At 41.1% G+C, this 24,510-nt stretch overlaps 1 protein-coding gene across 1 annotated transcript in view; it reads left to right on the top strand.

Moving 5' to 3' along the window:
• ARMC2 (armadillo repeat containing 2) overlaps positions 1 to 24,510 on the top strand; it is a 106,746-nt gene that overhangs the window by 32,120 nt on the left and 50,116 nt on the right. The window contains exons 6-10 of the mRNA XM_060030130.1: positions 3,732 to 3,808; positions 8,157 to 8,255; positions 12,404 to 12,579; positions 17,634 to 17,736; positions 19,333 to 19,556. Coding sequence (XP_059886113.1) covers positions 3,732 to 3,808; positions 8,157 to 8,255; positions 12,404 to 12,579; positions 17,634 to 17,736; positions 19,333 to 19,556 — 679 coding nt within the window. The remainder of the gene's footprint in view (positions 1 to 3,731; positions 3,809 to 8,156; positions 8,256 to 12,403; positions 12,580 to 17,633; positions 17,737 to 19,332; positions 19,557 to 24,510) is intronic.

Raw genomic sequence — 24,510 nt, 5'->3', positions numbered from 1 at the left:
AGCTGCATATGGAAGAAAAGACGAGAATTGACCAACACTGTGATGTGACCACCAAAACCGCTCACGCAGTTTTAGGCTGCATCATTTAGAAGCTCTCCTCTTTGCTCCTCAGGCCATATCTTTAGCTCAGTGCTGGGTTCCAGACAAACGGACACTCACTCTGAGTAACTGAACAGGCTGACGAAGAGATTTGATGAGGAACAGTTGAAGGGACTGGAGTTTGTTAATGACAACAGTGGTGACAGCCATGATAATAGTAAACACTTGCTGAGTATTTACTGTGTGCCTGGAACTGTGCTAAGCGATTCCACATCACGTCGTTTAATCCTCACAACAGCCTTACGTTGAGGGGCACTGTTATTTACCACCCCCTCATATGCAGATAAGGAAACCAAAGCTTAGGTTAAAAACTTAACCCAAGGTCACACAGCTAAGAAGTGGCGGAACCATAGGATTTAAGCCGTAGGAGATGAACTTAAGTGGTGACCACGACATATTTAAATATTTGAAGGATGGTCAAGAGGAAGAAGTATAAAGATTTGTTTCATTAATAGAGCCAAGACCAATGGGTAGAATTTACAGTGAGACAGTTCTTCTTTAAGTACAAGGGCATCTAGTCTTGAGCAGAGAGGGAATTTCTTTTCTGGATGCCTCTCTCCCCACTTCATGCTTTCTGTGGGTCCTGAGCTGCACTGCTCCACAGAAACCCTTTTAGGCTTACCCTCTCCAGACCGGACGGTTCTTCCTCCGTCCTCATCTTCCTGGACCTGTCAATCACGCTCACTTTCTCAACATGCTGGACTGCACGAGAGCATGTTTTCTCTGTCTTCTCGCTTTGGACTCCTTTTTCTATTTCTGTCCTTTACTTGTGACTATCTGAGACAAGGCCGTGTCCTGAGCTTCTGGTCTTTGAGCCACTCTTCTGATAACTCTAGTCCCAGTGTACTGCTTTGACTTTTAAACGGAGCTCCTTTCCTGATCTCCACATCTCCTTTGCTGATGCTCCGTTTTTCATCAGAAACTCAACGTGGCAAAACAGAGATCTGCTTTACCCCTCAAACTGTGCTGCTCTCTAACCTCCCCATTTCTGTTATGGCAACCCTGCTGTCCTGTTCCTCCAGGTCTGCCTTTTCGTCTTTCTTCTGCCTGAAATCATCCACTGAATCCTATCAACTTTTCATTTATAGGGTCTCTTGAATTTGTTCCTGCTTCTCCAGTCCCACTATCACCTTCAAAGAATTAGTCCTTGTTACCTCCCTCCAAGTCTCCTAAATACTTTTGTCATCACAGAACTCCAAATCTCACCATTTCCTCGTATAAGAACCTAGGACAGATCCTTATTGCCCATCTAATTGGGCCCATTGATTCAACACAGAGTTTCAGACAGCTGTTCCTGATACCTGCCAGCAGAAACCTATTCCTAAGTTGCTGGCCCTGTGCAGTTACCCCCCTTACGCTACCCACCAGGCTTCTCATGCTCCTCTTTACCTTCACTCATGCTACTCCCCCCACTGAGAGCAGTGTTGTCATTTGTCGGTTTGACTTTTATGCTTTTAAGTCCCACCCTGTGGTCCACTTCTCCCTCTCAGTAATCACTTCCTCTTCAGCATCCCTCTAGTCCTTGTAACCTGCTGAATTTCACGTTCTAGTATTTGATTAGAGAATCCATTAGAATTTTCCATTAAAAAAATAAAAAACTTCCTTAGTTCCTCAAAGTAGATTTTAAACTTCTGGGCAATGTCTTATACATTCTTTATCACAGTAACACCCAGCACTGGGCTGCTCAGACAGGTGCTTGTTTACTCGGAACAAAAGAGAGAAAGTATATTGACAATTTATTAAGTTCTTCAAACGTACCAGTCACTGTGCTAAGTAGAGACATTGCCCTCATTTTAAGAAAAGGAAAACAAGGCCAAGAGGTTAAGTAACTTACCAAGGCCACGTGGCTGACAATACTTGTACCCAGGATTTGACCCCAGGTAGTTTAGGTCCAGAGCCTGCACACTCAACCACTGTACCATGATGATCACACAGAGGGTAAGTGGGTGCCAACCCTGTGCTCTTCTTGAGAACCAGTAAGACCCAGCACTGTCAAGGTTTGGTATTTGATAAGAAGGACCCTTCTTAATCGCCTCTCCAAATGGGGACACACAACTGTGGTATTTACGGAGGCAGCCTCATCACGGCCATGTCCTCAGGGAGGATGGGTCAGGGACTTGCATTAGATGCAAACTATCCTGCTTGATTTCAGTAGCTGTTTAGGACCATAATGAAAAGAAAGGCTTGCTCTGTGGTCGTCAGACTTTCTTATTTCTAGAATTGAAGTCTGGGAACTTCCTTGGCCTTACACCCTGCCAAACTTTTGGTATTCTGCCTTTTCATAGTGTTGACTTTATTTATTTCTGTCTTCTTTGAGATCTCCATTTGCATCTCTACTCTGAGAATGTTGACAGAAAGGATCCCATCCCCATTTCTTTCTTGGATTAGCCAGAATATTTTGCTACCAGATCTATGATTTTACTGTATATAAAAATAAAGCAATTGTTTCAGAGTATTAAATAATTAGACCCTTTTGGGGAGAGTAACTCGATCTTTTCTCTATTGTACGATAAAAGGAAGTGTTAAATCAGGTGTTTTTTAAAAAAGGAAATGTTTATGGAAAAAACGATATTTGGAGAAACGAATCCTTGGGGCAGTAGTCAAGGCCAAGGGCCAAGACACAGCACTGAACATTTGCTGCGGATCTCACTACGCAGGAAGCAGGAGCAGTGGACAGCCACAGATGTTCATGGGTGACCCTGGCCACATGAGTGTGCATTCTTTATGATTTTTGCGGCAAATATTATATTTGATGGCGAAAATGAAATTTTTGTTGTAAAACTTGCGCTATTATTCTCTGTTTTTTTTTTTACCTTGGAATTTTGTACAGATATTTAAAAGTAAGTGTTTTAAGTATCAGCTCTAGCTAAAGAGAAGTTATGTCCTTCATAGACCATCTCTACATTGTATATAAGCTTCAAAACAAAAAACCCAGGCATATAATCCTGCTGTTGGCCAGCCACCAAATTTTCATTTGAAACACAGAATATTTGTCATCTGGGGACTGCTAGAATTTACCTTCGATTTTTTATCATGTCAAATATTTCTTAAAAAAAATTTTTTTAGAGAATATTAATTAATTTTAAAATTATAAAATGGGAGACAGGAGACTTAGTGATTTGGTGGGAAGAGCAGTGAATTGGAAAAATGAGACGTGGGTTCCAGATCTGACCCTGCCGTGCGATCCTCGCCACATCTGACCAATTTGGGAACAGTCTTCTTGCCTGGAGCACGTGTGTACCAGAGTGTGAGAGAAAGAGGTCTTTTCCAGCCCCTAAACACTACTAGGCTTTTGTGATTCAAGCATACCAGAGTTCTTCCTTACTGCAACAGTGACCTCTTGTGGTGTAGATCCTTAATCAGTTTTTTTGATTTGCAAAATAAACTTTGGATTTATTTTGTTGTTGTTTCTAGTAGCTGTATTTCATATTGTAAAGCAAATCTGACTTGTCTTTAAAAGATAAATCTCAGTTGAAAATTAGAGGTTGCTTGAAATGAGGTATGGAGTACCAAACTCCATTTCTGGTTTCTTTAGAAATTATATTTAGCCAACTCTTGACTCTTGACACTTACAAAAAGAGAACTGCTATGGCTTTTGTGCTGAGTGTTGTGTGTATTCCTCTTCCTCCCAGGGACCAGGGGAAGAGGCGTTCAGGGGCCTCCTTATGCTCCCGAAGCTCAGACCGGAGCAGGCTAGACACCAAAACAGGTGAGGCTCCCGTGTTCTTAAAGGTCCCCAGCACTCCTTCATCTTATCCTCAGAATCTCCATCTGTAGGATAATCATTTGCACTAAAGAGGTCTGATGTTGGCTCACTCTTTGAAAATTCCAGGAACTTAGTCCAGCTTGGTCACATGTCAGCATTTATTTTGATAAATTTTTATTATTTTCACAACAGTCTTAGCACTCTTACCATTACCCGGCTCTAGTGCCTCAAGCATCTGTAGATTACAATCTTAATGACTGCACAGAAATTATTTTGCAAAAGCACTTGGAAGGTTGCAAAACTTGACATCCACATTGTTCTTAAGTTCAATACTTGAGTCAAAATCATGGCTCCCTTAAATGAAACTATATTAACTATGTGAAATCAGCCCTTTGCAACTTAAACTGTTTGAGAAAGTATAAAACAATATAAATCACAGGCTAGAAATGCTACAGAGTGTATTCATACAATGGAACATAGCAGTTTGAAAAATAAACCAGAGCACATTTATAATAGTGAATGAAATGACTACAAACATAACATTACATGAAAAAATTAAGTTGGAAAAACAATGACATGTGTTGTTTATGGTTACAGATCTATGTGGTAAACATGTAAAGTCAAGCATGATAAAAATAATCATTGAATTTAGAGTGGTGGTAACCCCTGGGGAGGGGAATGGATGGGGTAGGCACACAGAGAGCCTTAACAATATCTGTAATGTTTATTTCTTTGAAATAAGGAGGAGAATGAAAATACAGTTAGTATTTGACCAAACTATTTGTGGGTACACAGGTGTTTGTTACATTCTTCATACTTTTTTTGGTGCACGTGATCTTTTATGAAACCAAATTAATATTCAGTTCAAAAATATTTTATTACCTTCAGAACTAATTTCTTATCAATCAAATGACTTTTGTGACCAGTGGGAATTTCTGTAGTACTCAGGAAAATCTTAGATAGACTGATTTCCTCATCAGCATTGTTGCTAAGCATCTTACGTGTACATGCTAAAAACAGCAGCCAATAAACATTGTGTCAAGTTTTTGTGTCCAGAACTCAAAGCTGCGGTTAAGAACTATAACAACTGAGACAGCAAAATCTTCAAAAACATGCTGAAATTTCTGCTTGACTTACCCAATTTCCTGTTGAATCATAATTTTTATATTTAGCAAACTGTGAACCTAGATGAAAGTGCTTTCTAAATGGGTTGTTGCCCAGGACTGAGACAAACTGTATTTATTTGTCATCTGTGGATCTTAAAAAGTAGTCACATGACTCTAGGCTTCAGTTTCTAGGGTAGAAGCTGGGTTAGTGTATAAAATGGGAGTTTTGTGGAGAGCAGAGTTGGAGGAGGTGTGGGAGGCGAAAGGCCATAGCCGGACACCACTGCTTGCACAGGGGTTCCTGGGAGAGGGTTGAAAGCAGACTTACACCACAGTGTCTGGCAAACTGCTGTTCTGAGAAGAAACAAGTCTCAGAAACATTCAGAAGGGCCTGCGAGGGCCTTTCCTTTCCAAAGGCTAAATAAACTGCTCTGTGATTTCTGGCTCACCCCTGTAATTCAGCTCTTCCTGGGGTGAACATGTTATCAGTTTTGTTTGTCCTGACAAACGGTTTGATAATCGTGGTTTCTCGTAGAGCGGTCCTGCTAAAGAGCATGTCGCATAGAAGGTGAAAAGGCTGCTTTGAACTGATTGGACTTGAGGTCTGTTTTTCTAATAAATTTAAGTGTGTCATAAATAGTTGTCTATTATATTTTTTGCCTGGCTTATTATCTCCTGGCTTTCCCCTTGCCTTGATATATGTTGAATTTATTCGCATACTTTGGACTTTGACTGTGTCTGATACCTGGGAATATGAACCACTATGGCTTTTTCATATTGCTTGAATAGTCATGTTTACTTTTAGGATCCATAACCATGATTTATCAATGGGAGGGAAGATTCATAAAAGTAATAATCCAAAAGATGGAGATGGTGGTCTGCAATCCTTTTCCTGCAATTCTGAAACCCCAAAAGCTCTGAAAGCTGAAATACTGCACAAACTCACTTAGTGGCAATGCCTGACCCGCCCTGATGGGAGGCCAGTTATAGTCTTTGTTTCTTTAGTGTGAGTATTCCCATGTTTTGCTGCAGGGTGCTGCCTCAGGAGACCCCGCTGGTGGTGGTACGTCATGCAGTGTGGGCACCATATTGCCTTACTCAAATTCAAAATTTTCTGAATCCCCAACCGCGTCTGGTCCCAAAGGTTTTGGCTAAGGGATTGTGAACTGATATGGACTGGTTTTGTCCTAAAGACAATTCAACTGTGTGTTTTGGTGAATTCTTCCTTTGGGGTTGGGCAGATTCTGTGCAGCCTTGCTATTAAAACCATTGACAGCACCTACATTGTTTAATAACAGCTTTGTTGACATCCTTTCTATCTGCTTTGGCTGCTCAAATGCTCTTCATGCCCAGTGTGCATCGGCCCCTCTTGATATTAGGAAGGTTTGATAAAAGCAAGCCTGGACTCACAGCAGCCGGGGGCGGCCGTTTCCAGCATGGAGTGTCAGGGAAAGGCCTGTACACTGGGCGGGAGAGCTGTCCAGGTTCTCCTGGGTGATATCACCACTGCTTGGAAAATTTAATATGTGTTGTGTATTTTTTTCTCAAGAGTAATACAAGTACATGAGAGGTTTGGGAAAATACAGGAGCACATAAAAGAAGATAATAACCTGTAATCCCATTACTTGGAGATGCTCACTGTTACCCCATTTTACAGAGGGAAAGTGAAGCAACTTGCCCAGAGTCAGCTAGTAGGTGACAGAGCTAGGAGTCAAACCCAGACAGTGACTCTAGAACCAGTGCTCTTAGCAGGCTTCCCTGGTCAGCTTGTCTTGGTTTTGAGTTAAAACACCCTAAAAATATATAAGCCACACACCCTTTCACTACTCTGTCTCTCTCTGCAGAACCTTCTGATTGCCCCTATGACTTCTAACTCTCCGTGTGACATTTTTAGGGTCCAGGCACCCACTGCGGGGGCACTTAATTGGTACCAGGTCTGCTCTAAGCAGGCACGGACTCCCTGAACCAGTATAGGTTGGGTGCCAGGTGAGGGCCTTAGGGGGTGGCCTTCAGAGAAGGAAGGCTGAGGATTTTGTCTGTAGCACTGCTGCTTAGTGCCCGGCACAGCGGTGCCCCCTCTGGCTAGACTGTCAGTGTTTTAGACCTGGAGATCTTGCCTGTATGAAATGTAATCATGATTTGCAGTTTCTAATGTGATTTACATTTCTCCCCAAAGTTACCTTCTAGTTTTCCAGTTTGCTTCAGGCAGAATGGCCCTGAAGAGGTCAAGTGCAAGGGCTCTGGAGCTCTATGACCTTGGGCAGGTCACTTAATAACCCTGAGCCCCACTTTCTTCATCTGGAAAATAGTGACAGTTTGGGGACCTCCTCATAGTGTGACAAAAATTAAATACAGGCCTGCTAGATCTAAAGTACACAAGCTGTGGGAGCTATTACTCTTCCACAGCCTGCATCCTCAGGCAGCATCTCTTCTCGGTGATGTGGTGACATCATACAGCCCGATACGCTTCAGACAGTGATGATCTGTTTGTTGGTTTTTTAATCAGGGAAGTGAAATCCATATTGATTGAGTGTTACTAGATGCTAGGCACTGGGCTCAGAGCTTTGCCTATATCATGTCTTTGAATTCTCATAACCCTGAAGGCAAATATTTTAATCTCTGTTTTGCTGATGAGGCTCAGAAAGGATAAGAAACCAGACCCCTGTCACCCAGTGCATCAGTAATGGAGTTGGGATTTGAAATGAGATCTGCCAGCACCCAGAGCTCGGGCTTCCCACTGCCCCACACAGAGCCACAGGCGTGAACAGCACTGGCCTCACAGTAACGTGGACATTTTATTTTCTATAGGAAGGATAGCCCCTGCAGGCCTCCCTTTCAGAAAATTTTTCATTAAACATTTTCAAAATCCTTATTCTTTTCATATCAGTAGTTTTCTATTTATTTTATGTTACAGAGGGATATGTCTAAGTAAACAAACAAAAAAACAACTCCAAACTCTTTGCCACACTGATAATAATTTCAACATTTACAAAGCTGGAGACTTTATGCAGTATCCCAGAGTTTAAAGTTCTGATTTCTTTACATTATCTTATCTGAGTTTAATTTGGGATGACTTGATTAGAAGAAATGTAGTTCTAATTAGAATTAGTTGGGCTTGGGGGGCAAAGCGTAATGTAATTTTAGAGTTTGTTAATTATACGGATGGATAACACAGTCTCATGGCGGTGCTCCAGTTATAACTCCTTTTTCATGGCTCTTTCTCCTCTTCTGGGTTTCTATTGCAGACTCAAAACTCGACTTGCAAGAAAAAGATACAGAAATAGAAGTAGGTGAAGTCTTTTGGAATACAAGGATCGTACCGATTTTGTGTGAATTAGAAAAAGGTAAAAAAGAAAAAAGTTGTTTTACATTAAAAATATCTGCACTTATTTATATGTTCCTCATTGCCCTGATATTTTCAGCACACTTTGACTATCATTTCTGTGAACATGTTCAAAAACAAATGAAGTCATCTATTTTATTTACCCAGTAATGTATGTATTAGATGTTATCAATACATGTAAACTTAATTTTCAATGAGTAAAATTATACTTTAAATGCAGCAAAAGAACCTACTTCTGAAATTCCCTTTGGAATATAAATTATCACCTCCTCTTCCCAAGGAAATGCCAGTTTGAACACTGTAGAGTGGCAGTTCATGAAAAACGGTGAAAAATTAAAACATTTCAGGCCTCTGAAACCCTGACTAAGTCTCATAGACTGGCATCCTTGGCAGGTGTGCCTGTGGTTTTCTAGATCCAAACATATACAGTCGGCCCTCCATGGCTACAGGTTCCACACCCACAGATTCGACCAACTGCAAATGGAATTTTGATCCGTGGTGGTTTGAATTCAAGGATGCAGAACCCGCGGATATGGAGGGCCGACTGCACTATGTCATTTTATACAAGGGACTTGAGCATCCACGGATTTTGGTATATGCAGGGGTCCTAGAACCAATCCCCTGTGGATCCTGAGGGAGGACTGTATGTCCTCTTTCCTAAGGTTGAGCATGCATGTCAGGGAGGCCACTCAGAGCAGGAAGTGGTCTGGGATATGCCCAACCCTTACACTCTGGAATGCCCCAGCAAGGAAGGCTCACAGCCCATGGGTCTCTGCCAAGGTGACCTATGGAAAGCTTGACCTATGGAATTCCCCCCCGCATCCCACCTTCTGCCCCCTTGCTGCTCCTCAGGGATTCCACCTCTGAAGTTGAAATGGGCTCCTCTGGAGCTGCAGTCCTGGCCCAGGGCCAAGCCCAGTGCCTGGCCCACAGCACACATGAGGCCCTCACTAACAACTGTGGAATGAGTGCTCCTTGGATGAGCGAACCAGCATGGTAGCCACCAGAAGAAGCCCTAGGAGAAGCAGGGTAAATGAGTCCTTCCCACCAACGAACCAGGGAAGTTGTGCAAAAGACCTACTTCCTTAAAGGTTCAAATGACCTCACGCCTCCTGGGCTCTCTGATGGTGCCTGGCAGTGTTGCTGGTTAATGTGGGAGCCCTGGATGGGGTTTCTGGTCCTGGTGCTGCTAACGAAGCAGATGGCTGGGAATCACCTGATCTCTGTGCGCAGAGGTGCTCTCACCTGCCAGGTGAGGCATAGCCGAGGCTAGAACATCACCAGAGTCTACTGCAGCTCAAAACCCTGAGAATAAGACCATGATGACTTTGTTCCCCCAGGGTCAATCATTTTCACCCTCATGATAGCCTGATTAACATTGGGTCCTTTATTTTAGGAGATGTGCCTAAAAACTAATGGGAAGAGCAATCAATCTGGGCAAAGGTTAAAGAAAAAAACATACCAGGAGGAGCACAGTGGGGAGGATAGGGGCAGCACAAAGGCCTGTCTTGGAGAAAGTCTTCAGCTTGAAGGATTTTAAGAGCGTTCTGAGGGCTCTGTCACCACAGGCACTAACAGAGAAAACTTAGCAGGAGTTTGGGATTTGAAATGTGGATGAATCTCCCTTCTTGGGGGATTATTAAATGCTGAAGGATGACATCTCTTCCATAGACAACTTTAAGAACAGCAGGTGGTGGTAGGACTAGGTTACTTGACCCTTTGAGATCTTTCTTTCCTCCCTTCCTCCTTCCCTCCCTCCCTCCCTTCTTTCTTTCTTTCTTTCTTTGACTTTTTATTTTGACCTAATTTCAGACTTTTAGAAAAGTTGCAAGAATAGTACAAAGAAATCCTGTATGCTCTTCCCCCAGATTCCCAAAATATTAACATTTTACCACATAAGCTTTATCATTCTCTCTCTCCCTGCCCCCCTCTCTCCCTCTTGCTCTCTTTTTCTGTACACACCCCCCCAACACACGCACACATTGTCTTTTCCCCTTTTTTGAACCGTTTGAGAACAAATAGCCATCATGATACCCATATCCCTAAGTACTCCAGCATGTATTTGTAGAAACAAGGGCATTCTGTTACGTATCTGGAAGTTACAAACCGTATTCAGATTTTGCCCGTTATCCTAATGATTTCCTTTATAGAAAGAAAATACAGTTGTTTGTCATGTCTCTTTCAGGATCTTGATGTATTTGAGGAGAAAAGGCCAATTATTTTATAGACTGCCCCACAAATCGGGTTTGTCTGGTTTGTTCTCACCATTGGATGCTTGTTAGGTGTTTGGGGCAGTGTGCAGCATGAGCGGGGCTGTGTCCTTCCCAGTGTGTCCTATCCGGAGGCACGTGATGCTGATTTGGTCCTTTACTGGTGACGTGGACTTTGATCGCTTGGGGAAGGTGGTGTCTGCCAGGTTTTTCCACTGTAAAATCACTGCTTTTCACTTTCTAGTGAACAGGTATCTTATGGGGAGAAGTTACTTTGAGTCTGCCTTGCTTTCTGTTACTCCTCAAACTTTCACCCACTAGCTTTAGCCCCTTGAGGATCTTGATGGCTCTTAGATTCAAGCTGTCTTTTGACGCTACATGGCAGTTCTAACAGACCAACTGGTAGAAAGAGGTAATTTGATCAACAGTTTAAAATTTGACCCGGGAGCCTTCCTTTTTAATTTCTTTTAAGCTAAAACAGCTACTCTTAAGTAGAACCCACCAGGCTGAAGAGTTTGCGGAGGGAAGTATTAGAAAAATACCTTGACGTCTACCCACTGCCACAGAGTAGCCCTCAGCCTGGACTTGGGCTTTGTGAAGAAACTGCCAGTAACAGAAGAATAAAACAACAAAACAAAACCATTTCTTACAGTAGAGCTCAGGTTTTTCCCTTTATTTAAAGTTAGTCTAAGTCATTTCCCATCAATTCATTTATTTAAGCGCATAACTGAAAGGCATGGAAGGTTACTTAGCTATTGAGGTTTAAAATTTTTTCTTAGATGTTATTGTTGAAAAGAGCTAAAAATGGCCTGAGTCATTTCCTTCTGCAGGCGCACACTTCCTCTATGCGGGCTTTCAAGAGCACATTATGGTATTTATTTAAGATTGGTTTCCTACTTTTAAATTTTGTGACGGGATCTATCAGAGATAATATTTTTCAACTGAATGCCTTATACCTTGGATCCTTGTATTCCCCTCCTGTTCTAGATTGTGTGCTACTTTTCTTCCCTGTATGCCTGTTGGTAGGGCTACCACTTGCAAAAATTGCTTTCCTCAGAATCCCAATTATAAAATGAAGTGGTCTAGGTCTCCCGTTTCCTAACTAAAGTCTTCTTTTTATTATCCTCTTTGCTAATACGCACCTCCAAATAATGGTGGATGTGGTGACATTTTGAGATTTTGTTCCACTTGCGCCTTCCTTTCTCAGATAATGAGCATTAGTCTCATAGGAAAATGTTGATCATCGTTTTTATCAACAGACATATTAGAAAATGAATCTGCATTAAACTGTGGTATAGGCTGTCAGTACAGTATTTTCACTGCACCAGGCACTATCGGTACAAAGATGTGTCAGACATGGTTCCTACTCACTTAGCATGACATCTGTTTGAGGGCATTGGACATGTAACACAACATGCATATATATGTGAAAAATAACAGTATTTGTCGAATGTTGCATGGTACACCTTTTCTAGAGGAGCCAGAAAGTAAACAGAGCCTTGAAGGATCAAAATCAGTAGGGACGAGGGTAAGGAGAACATTCTGGGCCCTTGGAACTGTGTGGCGGAGGGTCGACGGCAGAGTCGTGAGCGGAATGCTTCTGAGCAGAGCATTGGTGGGTAGCTCATCAGGAATAAAGGAGAGCAGCTGAGATAGTGCAGTTCCGCTTCTCAATACACTCTTTGAAAGGCTGTGTGTTTTAGATAAGCTAACTGATTAGTAAAGAAGTCAACATGGTAGGAGATGGAGCAACAAAATGGAAAAAAAAAATCAGGTAGTTGGAAATGATAAGAAACGGAAAAAAAAAGAAACATAGTTCAGGAATTTGAAGATGTCCGGGGAACTAATTATGGGGTTTTACTTACACCTTCTGTGTTTGACACACTTGTAAACTTGACCTCAATGAGTAAGTTCTGCTTTGCTCTCTTTGCCCTGACAGAAGAAAACATTGAAACGGTTTGTGCTGCTTGCACACAGCTTCACCACGCTTTAGAGGAAGGAAACATGCTTGGAAGTAAATTTAAGAGAAGAAGTATTCTCCTGAAGACCCTATATAAACTTGTTGATGTTGGCTCAGACATGCTGAGCCTTAAACTTGCAAAAATTATCCTAGCAGTAAGTTTTTCCTTCCTCTGGTCTCGTAGACTGTAGCACGTAAAAGTTCTGTTTAATGCTTTATTTGTAAATATTACAAAGAAGATTAGAAATGCAGTGTGTTTGTTTAGAATCTTGAAAAAAAATTAAGGTGGTAAACTGACATCCCAGAATTTTGACCAGAAAGTACCATCTAAGGAACTAAGGCTGAGTACAGATGAAATGTTCAAATAAACGCTTACACATGGACTGTGGCAAGGTTTTTTAAAAAAAAGTGACAACAGGCAAACACAGTCAAAACAGTCGCTCAGGTAACCTGACTGGAGATCAGTATCGGAGAGCAGACTGTGGTTTCTGCTGGGTGCTTGGTTCTATCACGTGATTTAATAAATAACTTCAGATAACTTGGGCTGCGGTCATAGTGGCCAGGTGCTTTATGAGGCCGCGTGAAACAGAACCAGCTGCTTGGTGGTCATAGAAGGCTCCTGTGAGGTGTTAGAAGAAAAGGCCAGACACCTTTAATAAAAGTATGTAGAAGCTCTGTCTCAAGCAAAATGATATCATTGTTTGAGGGCAGCCCTTTGTTGTCACAGCCATAAACAGTTGGAACCAAAAGATAAGACACAATTATTAGAGACCGTTCTAAGAGAGCGGCTAAAACAAATGAATGAAGCTTTGTTTACCTGGTTTCATAAAAGTAAAAGCTATTAACACCCATAATTCATGTAATTTAAAATCTTAAAGTACACAGTGAAGGTAAGTGTTGGCATACTTACTAATAGTTTAGTAAGGGTGCCCACTATTTCTTACTTTGAAGTGTTTCAAAGAGCAGAATATTCTGACTACACATTGCATGCAGTGTTTTGGAGAAGTACGTTCTTATTTAGCTGCCACCCTAAACTATTCACCCTCTTTGTAAAAACTGTGATGTGATGCAGAAAGCAACATTTCCTTGAAATAATGATTTCAGTAGTAGTTTAATCCCCTCTCATTGATGAAAATGGATCAGTTTTAATGAAACAGAAAGACCATAAACCACAGGGAGGATTTAAAGTCAGAAGTTATAAGTAGAGATGAAAAGATAACTGCACGCTTGCCCAGTTCCTTCTCCAGCCCTGGATTTGGGGCACCTCCTGGCCCAGGAGACCCCAGTGTGAGGCTGGAGGGCTCTACTGGTGTAGCTGCTCTGGGCTGGACCCAAGCAACCAGCTGCCCAGGGACTGCCTTTGTTTTTCATCCTAGGCATTGTGCTCTGTACCAAGTAAGTAAATAAATAAAAGAGAGAGAGAAAGGAAGAAGGAAAATGCCATGAATTTGTTAATGCTCTGCAGAGAAAATGTCATCTTGGTTATTAAAGGCGCCATTCAAATTAATTATATATACATGGCACAATTTAAATATTTTAGGGCAAAAGGCTGCGATCTGCCAGGCAGTGAACACATTCTGAACGAAACATACGTTTAGATAAAGCTCTTTCCATGACACTGACCGCCTGGCTGAATTGGGCAAGACCGCTAGGCTACAGTCCAGAGTGCGGAGGTGGGTGGGCTGTCCTTTTTGATCGAGTGTAGATGGCGGCCAGGATCGACCAACAAGTCCCACTTCCCATTTGCCACGTGAATCTTCTATAATGCTCCAGGCAAGACATCGCTTCCCTTAGACCTTGGTAATGGGGTTCTATGCAAATTTTTTTAAAGGACATCATAAAAAGCTGTTGAAGAAAAAAAAATTTGACAAAAAACTGAAGATAATAGGAGTAAAATTTTTTTAAATAACTTCTGCTAAGATTTTATCTACCAGTTTAATATTATAATTCAGACATTTAAAATTATTTATAGTTAAAAAAAAATCCAGTGAGTTTAATGTTAGTTCTGATTTCTTGCATTCTTTGGTTAAGTGGGGTTTGCCAGATAGCCATTTTCATTTTAACCTTTGTATCAAAAAAATCTTACAAAAATATATCTGCCTATTTTAAGATTTTTTTAGAGTACAAACATATATACAGTGTGAAAGCAACTACATTCAGGAAGGGAGGACAATCTAACATCCTATACAGGGGGAAAAACAGAAAAGAAATAGCAGTATGTCAACAGTGGCTATATATAGTGGCAGTGTTATGAGTGATTTTTAAACTTCCCTTTTCTTTAATTTTCCAAATTGGCTTTAAATAAAATAAACTCCTATGTTTAACATAAAGGTGAACTACCCCACTGCAAGAACCTACTTTGTGCCAGGGAATGAAAGTGAATAAAATAACCCCTGCCCTGCAGGCTGGCCATGTAGCAGGAGAGACAGAGAGTAAACACTTCAAGTGCTAAAGGGGCTGATGAGCACTGTGGGAAAAAAATAAAGCAGAGTAAAGGGAATGGCCTGTGTTGGGGCAAGTGCTGTTTTATACAGGGTAGTCTGTATTCCTTGCATATAATTTAATGTTTTATTGTCTTTTTTGGTCTCAAAGTCATAATTTTACAGTTACCAAAAGAGAAGGTATAGGAATTTGCTCTGAATGTAAACTGACCTTATAGCAGGCCTGGAAATGGTGGGGTTTGTTGGGGTTTTTTTTAATGAAAACTCTGATACCAGGTGTTCTTTTGTTGTTGTTGTTGTTGTTTTCTTTCCCACTTTTCACTAAAAATATAAGACTTGGAGTGGGGAGTGAGGTTAGTTGTATTCATTCATTTATTCAGCAAGTTTCACTAAGTACATAGCAGATGCTATGTTCCACATGTAGAAAGAGTAACAAATCATGGTTTTGACCTCAAAGGCTCATAATGTAGTGGAAGATTGCCAACAGATTAAAATATATTCCCAGATATAAAGGGCAATATATATTTCCATTGATGCAGATTTTTTTTCTCTCTAGTCAGCTTTTTTTCCCTAGGTTTTTAAACAACATTTTAAAAATACCTAAACATTGAAAACATTTTTTTTAAGTTTCCATTTCCTTTTTTCATCCTGAGAACAGAAAGAATTTCCATTCTGCCACGTGTGACAGTTTCTGAGCCTTCCGTAACAGAGCTTCTCAGACTTGAATGTACACATGATCCCCTGGCAAAGTTGTAAAATGCAGATTCTGGTTCCGTACGGCTGGTGGGGCCTGAGATTCTGCATTTCTAATACACACCCAGGTGATGCTGAGATGAGATGACATGGCCTGTCTGAGGAGCAGACTCTTCAGTTGCAAAATGGGAATGACTACAGCTAATTTGCAGGGTTTGCTCTGAGATGTCATGAAAAGCACCAGAGCAGAGGGGCAGACAGAAGCTGCTCCATGAATAATACTCACCTCCCCCTTTCTCTCCAGCTCGGGGCTGACCACGTTCACCTTGGTATTTCCCACAGCAAACAGCACAGTGCCTGGTACACAATAGGAGCTCAATAATATTTGTGGATCAAATATAGAATGAATCTTTTAAAAATATGTCTGACAAATTCCATTATCTTTTTTTTTTTTTACTAGCTGAAAACTCATTAATAGACAATATTGAGGGCTCCCCTGGTGGCGCAGTGGTTGGGAATCCGCCTGCCAATGCAGGGGACACGGGTTTGATCCCTGGTCTGGGAAGATCCCACATGCCGCGGAGCAACTAAGCCCATGCGCCACAACTACTGAGCCAGCGCTCTTGTAGCAGCGCATGGTCTCTAGGCATGCGGGCTTCAGTAGTTGTGGCCCTAAATAAATAAAATTTAAAAAATAAGTAAACAATATTGAAGATAATTTTAAGGATACTTTTTTTCTAAAGGAATTTTTTCTTTTTCTTAGATTAATTATTTTTGGCTGCGTTGGGTCTTTGTTGCTGCACATGGGCTTTCTCTACTTGCGGCGAGCAGGAGCTACTCTTCGTTGCAGTGCGCGGGCTTCTCACTGCTGTGGCTTCTCTTGTTGTGGAGCACGGGCTCTAGGCACGTGGGCTCAGTAGTTGTGGCTCTAGAGTGCAGGCTCAGTAGTTATGACGCACGGGCTTAGTTGCTCCGCGGCACGTGGGATCGTCCCAGACTAGTACTCGAATCCGTGTCCCCTGCATTGGCAGGCTTATTCTTAACCACTGTGCCACCAGGGAAGACCCTTTTTTTTTTAAGGATACTTTTTAATTATAAAATAATGACCTATATGCCATCCTTTTCACAGAGATATATTTATTTGTTCAGATGACCTCATTCCTACAAATATATTCTACACTCTTGCAATGAGGGCACATGGTATTTCCATCTTACAGTAGGTTATGTCTTTTTATGCATGGTGTTCACTGTTACACTTTTGTGACTGCTTAATATGAATAGTATTGATGTTCCACAATTTATTAAATTATTCTTAAATGTTGGGTATTTAGGATTTTTTATTTTAATTTTTACTACTTTACATAAATATGCAGCTAATTTAGACCATTTGATTCAGTCCTCCTATACTGTGTTTTTCTTTTAAAGAGTATACTTCCTTATTGCTTAATTTACTTGAATTATTTTTCTGTGATTTAGAAGGTAATTTTAACCTTTGAACGTTACTTGCGATTTTCTCAAAGCATTCCAGAAATAGGCTTAAATATTGTAATAAATACATATGTATTATCTAATCAAAGAATATTACTTTTTATTTTATCCAAATGATAAATATAATTGTACTTTCCCCCTTTCTTTTCTTTCCTTCACCTCCATGATGTATTCTTTTCTAGGTTAGTTTAATCTGAAATTTTAGTATCCATCTTCCTTTACTTTTGTGGAAGGCAATTACTCCATTTACTTAAATTTATCAACATCAGCCCCCCCTTTTCCTCATATATTCTTTGAAAAATAATAATTTCACATATAAGCATGAGACTTTATGAAGTAAGAAATAAAGGCTGATCATTAAAAGGTGCTTACTCTAAATATCACTTACATTGTTTACTATAAGTGAGTTAATTAGATACCATAGTTGGCAAATATGAGGCCAAAACTTTTGAAAGTTGACTTCCTTAGAACTTTTATTTATGTTTTAAAAATTCTCTTGCCGCACTTTTTAAATTAGATGTTTATGTTTAAAAATTATGGCATATCTTTATTTCCCTGCAGTGGAAATGTGATTTCTTTCTCTGCAGCTTAAAGTGAGTGGAAAGAATCTTCTTAATGTCTGCAAGCTTATATTTAAAATTAGCAGGAGTGAGAAGAATGATTCTCTGATTCAAAATGATGGCATTCTGGGTGAGTATTATTCAGCACTACCATTGAGCAAATGTTGTACTTGAGTATGAATGAAAAGTTTGGAGAGCAAAGTTATAATTAATGATAACTGGAATATTTTATTTTCTCATAATATGCAGAAGTTAGGTGATGCCTGTTTTTTCTCTGTCCTTTATGTTTTCCATGTTCCACTTAATGTATCCTTTGGAACCTAGGAGGATAGCCTGCTATTTTTTTTAAAATGCCTGTAGTAATAATATATAATTTATAAAGTGGTTCCTATTTAAAAATTCATTTCCTGGTCTTGGTTTTACTACTAGAAAAAATACATTTAATAGTGTTTGACATAATTGAAATGTTTGATCTTTTGATATAGTAGGAATGATTAGAACTGGGAAAACATCTATAACTGTTGTATAAAATTGACATCACAGTGTGTCAAATGTGTTTCAAATATGTAGGTAGAGGAATTTTAATACATTCTAATTATCTAGCTAATAATGTGTAATTCTTTATATACCCTTAAATAATTAAGATGCTTAAATAGTTACCTAAACAGAAATCTTTTATGAATTAGTATTGTTGATCTAAGAGAAGGCAGCAACATGGAAAAGGCTTTAAGTCCTCTTTTTCAACATAGGATAAATGGTCTTCTTCTTTCTTTTTTTTTTTTTTTTTAATCCCAGCAGACAGGGACAAAGCCAGTACTGAAAGAAATTTCTAACACTGAATCAGCTCATTGAGAGTAAGAGACTAAAAACAAAGAAAGGTTCTGACAGATGATCACATTGACATTAATAAAAATTAATGTGAGATAGGCATGTTTAACTTTATCAGAGCTGCCTGGATTAATCGTAAAACCTAGTACTTGTATGTTATTTGGATGGATGTTCTTTAAGTTGTCTTGGGAAAGGGTGGATGTTATATTCGAAGCACCCCTTTCTACTGTTGAGATACTTTTAAAAGTTCCTATCTTGATTAACTTTCCATTCATACAGCAACCAGTATATTCTTAAAGGTTTGTTGAAATTTAACTCTTAAATTGCTTTGATTATTAGTTATTCTATAATAACTCAAACTGTTTGTAACCAAAAATAAAGTTTGGCAAATATTAATAAGAGGCAAGGAATGGTGGGCTTCTCTGGGTGGTGCAGTGGTTGAGAGTCCGCCTGCTAATACAGGGGACATGGGTTCGTGCCCCGGTCCAGGAGGATCCCACATGCTGCGGAGCGGCTGGGCCCGTGAGCCATGGCCGCTGAGCCTGCGCGTCCGGAGCCTGTGCTCCGCAACGGGAGAGGCCACAACAGTGAGAGGCCCGCGTACCGCAAAAAAAAAAAAAAAAAAAAAAAGGCAAGGAATGGCACTCAGTTAAAAGAACATTTTCTTATTTACATATAATAATCCCATCTTTTTGCTGTCATTACTGTTACAGAGATATGTCTTAGCTAAAAGTAAGCTTTCCTGTTTATGCCATGTGAGCAACTCTTCACAAGCATTTGAATGTAGGTTCTGGCTAACATTTTACAAATCGTATTTGATGTTCACATACAAGTGCTTTAATATCTCTCTTTCCAGCTGTTCTACTCATCCATTTGTAATAATTCATCTTTTTGACAGAATCATTATTGGAGGTCCTGAGAAGTGAAGAGCTGCAAGCTAACACCGAGGCTTTCTTATACTGCATGGGGGTGATCAAATTCATTTCTGGAAATCCAGGATTTCTTCATGAAATGATTGGCAAAGGTGCTGTAGAAATATTGATGAATTTGATGACACAAATAAACGAGAACACCAAGAAGTCTGGTACATGTTTGCCTAATTCAGGCCACTTGTTAGTCCAAGTAAGTATTTTACTTGAAAGAGTTAGACGTGTAAAGTTAGTCTTCATGTTGTCTAATACCACTTACCTGCCAGTGGGTGTATCGGGAAACAGTTGGGCTGTTATCTGTAGCCAGGTGAGGGTGCCCAGCCTCGGGGATCAGGGTGGCAGCCCTAGCCACACCTCTGCCCCGTGTGTGCCCATTTCCTCTGGAAAGGCTATTCCATGGCTTTTCACGGAGCAGGTCTCCAGCATGTAGACATCTATTTCCACTACCCTGCGGAGAAAGCAAGACTGGAAGAATGAAAAATTAGCACCTCTTCAAAACAATTGCATGTTATAATCAGAATTTTAATAGGCAGAGTGTTAACTTTCAGAGTTTAAGACAGGTCTAGCTTGGAGATTGTTCATGAAGATTGGTAGCTTATATCATAAATATTGTATCTACAGTAAAGAAAACAGAATTTAATGACACTGAGTGGACAGTTGTTGAGGGCATGTGTAGACGGCGGTAGCAAAGCCAGATACGTTTAGTATGACCAGGGCAGGAAGAAAAAATGTGTTATGTGTTAGAGTTTCATTACTTCTTTTGCGGCAGATTAAATTTCATAGTTGAATTATTTTCATTGGAGCTGCTTCAGGTCTCGTATTCTTCTTTAGAAGAGATTTTACTCTTTAATAGCATTTGTATATCAGATAATAGCATCTTTGGTGTAATAATTGATGAGATTTGAAATGTGCTTGTCAGTTAATGGGGCTTGATCAAGGACTGCGTGCTCGAAGCCTTGGGGAAAGTGTGCTAAAAATTAGATTTAGGCCCTGCCTTAAAGATGCTTAAAGTGTATATGATAATTATTAATTTTGGACTTTGTGGTCTGTCTCCATTTCAGAAAAGACTGTGAAAGCCTCCTTTAGTTCTGAGTGATTCAAAATTCTACTGGATGTGCCACCTTTTGGCTAGGGAGACTTAAGAAACATTATTTTCATGCTGACAGTGTTACGGAGTTATTTAAATTTTTCCCTCAATGAAAATAGTTATTTGGGTTATATAATTATTATGTTTCTTGTTAAAATGCAAAAAAAGAAGTATGAAGAAGAGTGTAAAAATCACCTGAATTATTTTCACCCTTAGATAATCTACCTCCAACATTTTAGTAACCATTCTTCCATGCATTTTACATGCATACATATTATATACACTTACATATGTATAATTTTATATAATTCTTGCTTTTTATCATGAACTTCCTCTTTCTAAGAGTTGTTTTTGCTTGTTTCCTGTCACCCTCTTTTCCTCCTTGTTTCTCCTCCTGGTTCTCCCTGTTAGCCAATATTCGTCACACAGATGTGCTCAGCACCTTTTAATACAGTCATAGGTTTTCTCTTTTTTTATATAAATTTATTTTTATTTATTTGTTTTTGGCTGCGTTGGGTCTTCATTGCTGTGTGTGGACTTTCCCTAGTTGCGGTGAGCAGGGGCTACTCTTCGTTGAGGTGCGCGGGCTTGTCATTGAGGTGGTTTCTCTTGTTGCGGATCACATGGTCTAGGTACGTGGGCTTCAGTAGTTGTGGCACGTGGGCTCAGTAGTTGTGGCTCGCGGGCTCTAGAGCACAGGCTCAGTAGTTGTGGTGCACGGGCTTAGTTGCTCCACAGCATGTGGGATCTTACCGGACCAGGGCTCAAACCCATGTCACCTGCATTGGCAGGCAGATTCTTAACCACAGTGCCACCAGGGAAACCCCACTCATAGGTTTTCAAAAATGGAATATTCTGTGCACATCTCTTTTCTATTTTAACAATACACAGTAAAAAAACTCAATAGACTTATTCTTTTCATTGGCAGCATAATATTCTGTGATGAAGATGTACCTCAAATTCTCAACCATTCTTCCATTGAGATAGTCTGCTTTTAATTTTTATGTAAAAGCTTTTGGAATTCTTGTCTTGTTTTAAAAAGCTCTTTCATATATATATAGTTGTCCCTCAGCATCCATGGGGGACCTGCCCCAGATACTAAAGTCCACAGATGCTCAGGTCCCATACTCGGTCCTCTGTATCCACGGATACAGTACACTGTCCGTGGTTAGTTGAATCTGCAGATGCGGAACCTACAGATAGGAGTGCTGACTGGATATATGTATATGCATTTATATATTTATACATAATTTATAAATTTAAAAATAAAAACAAATATATAAATGTATTTGTATAGAATAAAAATATATAATTAAATCAGTTGGTATAAAGGAGAATTGAGTATTATTGTGACCCAAAATACATCAAATCCAGAGCTAGGACCTCTGGTATGCCAGTATGTACAGTGCACTTCTCCCTACGCTCCTCTCCTTTCCCTCTTCCCTTGCTTCGGCGTCCTCACACGCAAACTGACTCAGTGGGTCAGATGCCCCTTTCTTGTCCCGAGGTCCTTGCGTCCCTCTAGGGTGTGGGGGAAAGGGCACTGTAGTAACTCCCTCCTCGCTGCCCACCACCACTCACCGGGCACTGTCATCATCTCCAAAGCCTTCCTCTGAACCTGCCTGGGATCTGGCGGGGGAGGGGCTTACACAGCCCGAGGCCTCTCTCAGGAGCGCAGTCAGCAGCCCACATCCCAGTCCAGCAGGAGAAAGGGGCCCATTATTGCCTCCACCTGAGAACGTGCTCCTGCTGTGGTCACCAAGAGCCATTTGTGTCAACTGTACACTGTCACTATGTGTATGTACGTTTACAAATTTGGGGGAAGGGAGATGTTGTTTTAGGGTATTTCATTTGCAGAATCCCCTGAACTGGACATTCTCTTGTGTTTAATTAAAACAAAGAAAAACTGTTTTGTATCATCCAAATGATAAAAATGTAAGCAACTTGACTTCACCGTAAGACCAGATGAAAATCTCTACTCTTGCGAATGTGTCGCACTGACGGGCTTTTTACCAGCTTGCTCATGGGCACATTCACCCCAACAGATCTGGCCGTGGGCAGAATTGTTCAATTACACCAGCCTTCAGAACCGGTAACTCTAGCTCAAGGCATTTTTAAAAAGCAACTTTGTTCAATTGAAAAAATAAATAAATGACTTGCGGCTGTACTAATAGAATAATGTCTGTAAGCCAGAGAGAACACAGCAAGGCAAAAAGATAAGGGCAGGACTTCCTCTCCTTTATGACTTTAACTGCTGTTAAACTTTGTGCATTCTGCCATCCGACCCAGTGCTAGAGTCGTCCTGTCTCCCTAAAGCAGCCCTGTTGGAGGCCATTGAATGAGTAGAAGGCGTGTGAAGCTGGGTCCTGCAGGTTGTGTAGGATTTGGGAAACTGTCACCGAGGAAAAGGGATACGGTGTGTTTGGGGGCTGCTGAAAAGGTATGTCTGTCCAGAGCAGAGAGTTCCGTGGGGGAGGCGTGGGAGGTGAGATTCAGAGGCTACGGTCATGGGCCTCGAATACCAGGCTGCAGAGTGCAGGCTTGGAGTAACACAGAGCGGCTGGAGGTCAGTGCAAGGGGAGGAGGAGATGAGATCAGAGTGGCAGACAGGTGGGCATGCGCGAGATGTTAAACTGGTAAAGGCCGAAAAGCTGAAATGTGGCAGGAGGAAAGTGTGTCAGTGGTACGGATGGATTGGAGGGTTAAGATCTCACACACAGCAGCCCCAATTAAGAGGTGTTGCTGCAGTTATTAGATTTTAGAGTGATTATAATGGAGCTAAAGCATCGAGATCAAGGAATGGGCACGAAAGAAAAAAAGCTCCTCCACAGCATAGGGGCCAGTGATGCTCAGAGGAAAAGATACTGAAGTGTTGAGATTTTTGAAAGTTTCCTTTGCATTGTTTCTTACATATATGTATTTGTGTACACGTACATATATGTTTATTACTGCACCACTGACATCAAGAGACATTGATTTCACAAGTGTTTGTGCGGTGGCTGCTCTGTGCCAGGCGTGCTTTGGGTGGTTAGTAAGGCAGTGGAGGGCAAGAGAGCTGCCAGCAGGGGCCTACTTTTTTAATTAATTAATTTATTTATTTCTATTTGGCTGTGTTGGGTCTTCGTTTCTGTGCGAGGGCTTTCTCTAGTTGTGGCAAGCAGGGGCCACTCTACATCGCGGTGCGCGGGCCTCTCACTGTCATGGCCTGTCTTGTTGCGGAGCACAGGCTCCGGATGCGCAGGCTCAGCGGCCATGGCTCACAGGCCCAGCCGCTCCGTGGCATGTGGGATCTTTCCGGACCGGGGCACAAACCTGTGTCCCCTGCATCGGCAGGCGGACTCTCAACCACTGCGCCATCAGGGAAGCCCAGGGGGCCTACGTTTTGATGATCCGCATGTCCAGATAATAGTATTCTGATGCCCTATTCTTTGACAAAACTCTGGTACTTCCACGAGTTCAGTTCTACCTGTCAGGTGCTTAATAGCATTTTGAGGAGAGGATGATCGTTGGTGCTCAGAGGGACCAGCACCACTTCCCACTAAGTGGAAGGATTAATATTCCCAGTCTGGCAAAACTGGAGACGGGAGTTTGTCTGCAAAATCCTTAGCGTAAAGAAGGTTAATCTGTGCATGATCACTAAATTCCAGAACGTTAGGCTTTCGGGAGAGCTCCTTGAAACCTGGAAAAAGAGAAATACAGACCAGATAAAAGGCTAGGCCCTCTAGATTCCAGCATTAAATTGCATCACTTAAGGAGGTGACACAGACGAAATAGGGGATTATCAGGAGGTGTTAGGGTTCATTTCTGGCTTATAAGGCCCAACAATTGGGAAGGGATAATACAGGAACTGAGGAAAATTCCTGGAGTCACCTCCACCAGAAGGTCTGTTGTAGTTTCCATCGTGCAGTGCAAGGGGAGGAGGAGATGAGATCAGTCTGTTGTAGTTTCCATCGTGCCCCCTTTCTGGGGACTGGAGAAGAGTCTTTTGTATGCGTCGCAGTCACAAACAAGCCCCAACTTCCCTGGTGTCTCATTTGTCCTCTTGTGTCTTGGGGACACT

The sequence above is a fragment of the Delphinus delphis genome, chromosome 14 (assembly GCF_949987515.2).
Source record: "Delphinus delphis chromosome 14, mDelDel1.2, whole genome shotgun sequence".
Lineage (NCBI taxonomy): Eukaryota > Metazoa > Chordata > Mammalia > Artiodactyla > Delphinidae > Delphinus > Delphinus delphis.
This window is presented reverse-complemented; position numbering and strand designations above follow the sequence as displayed.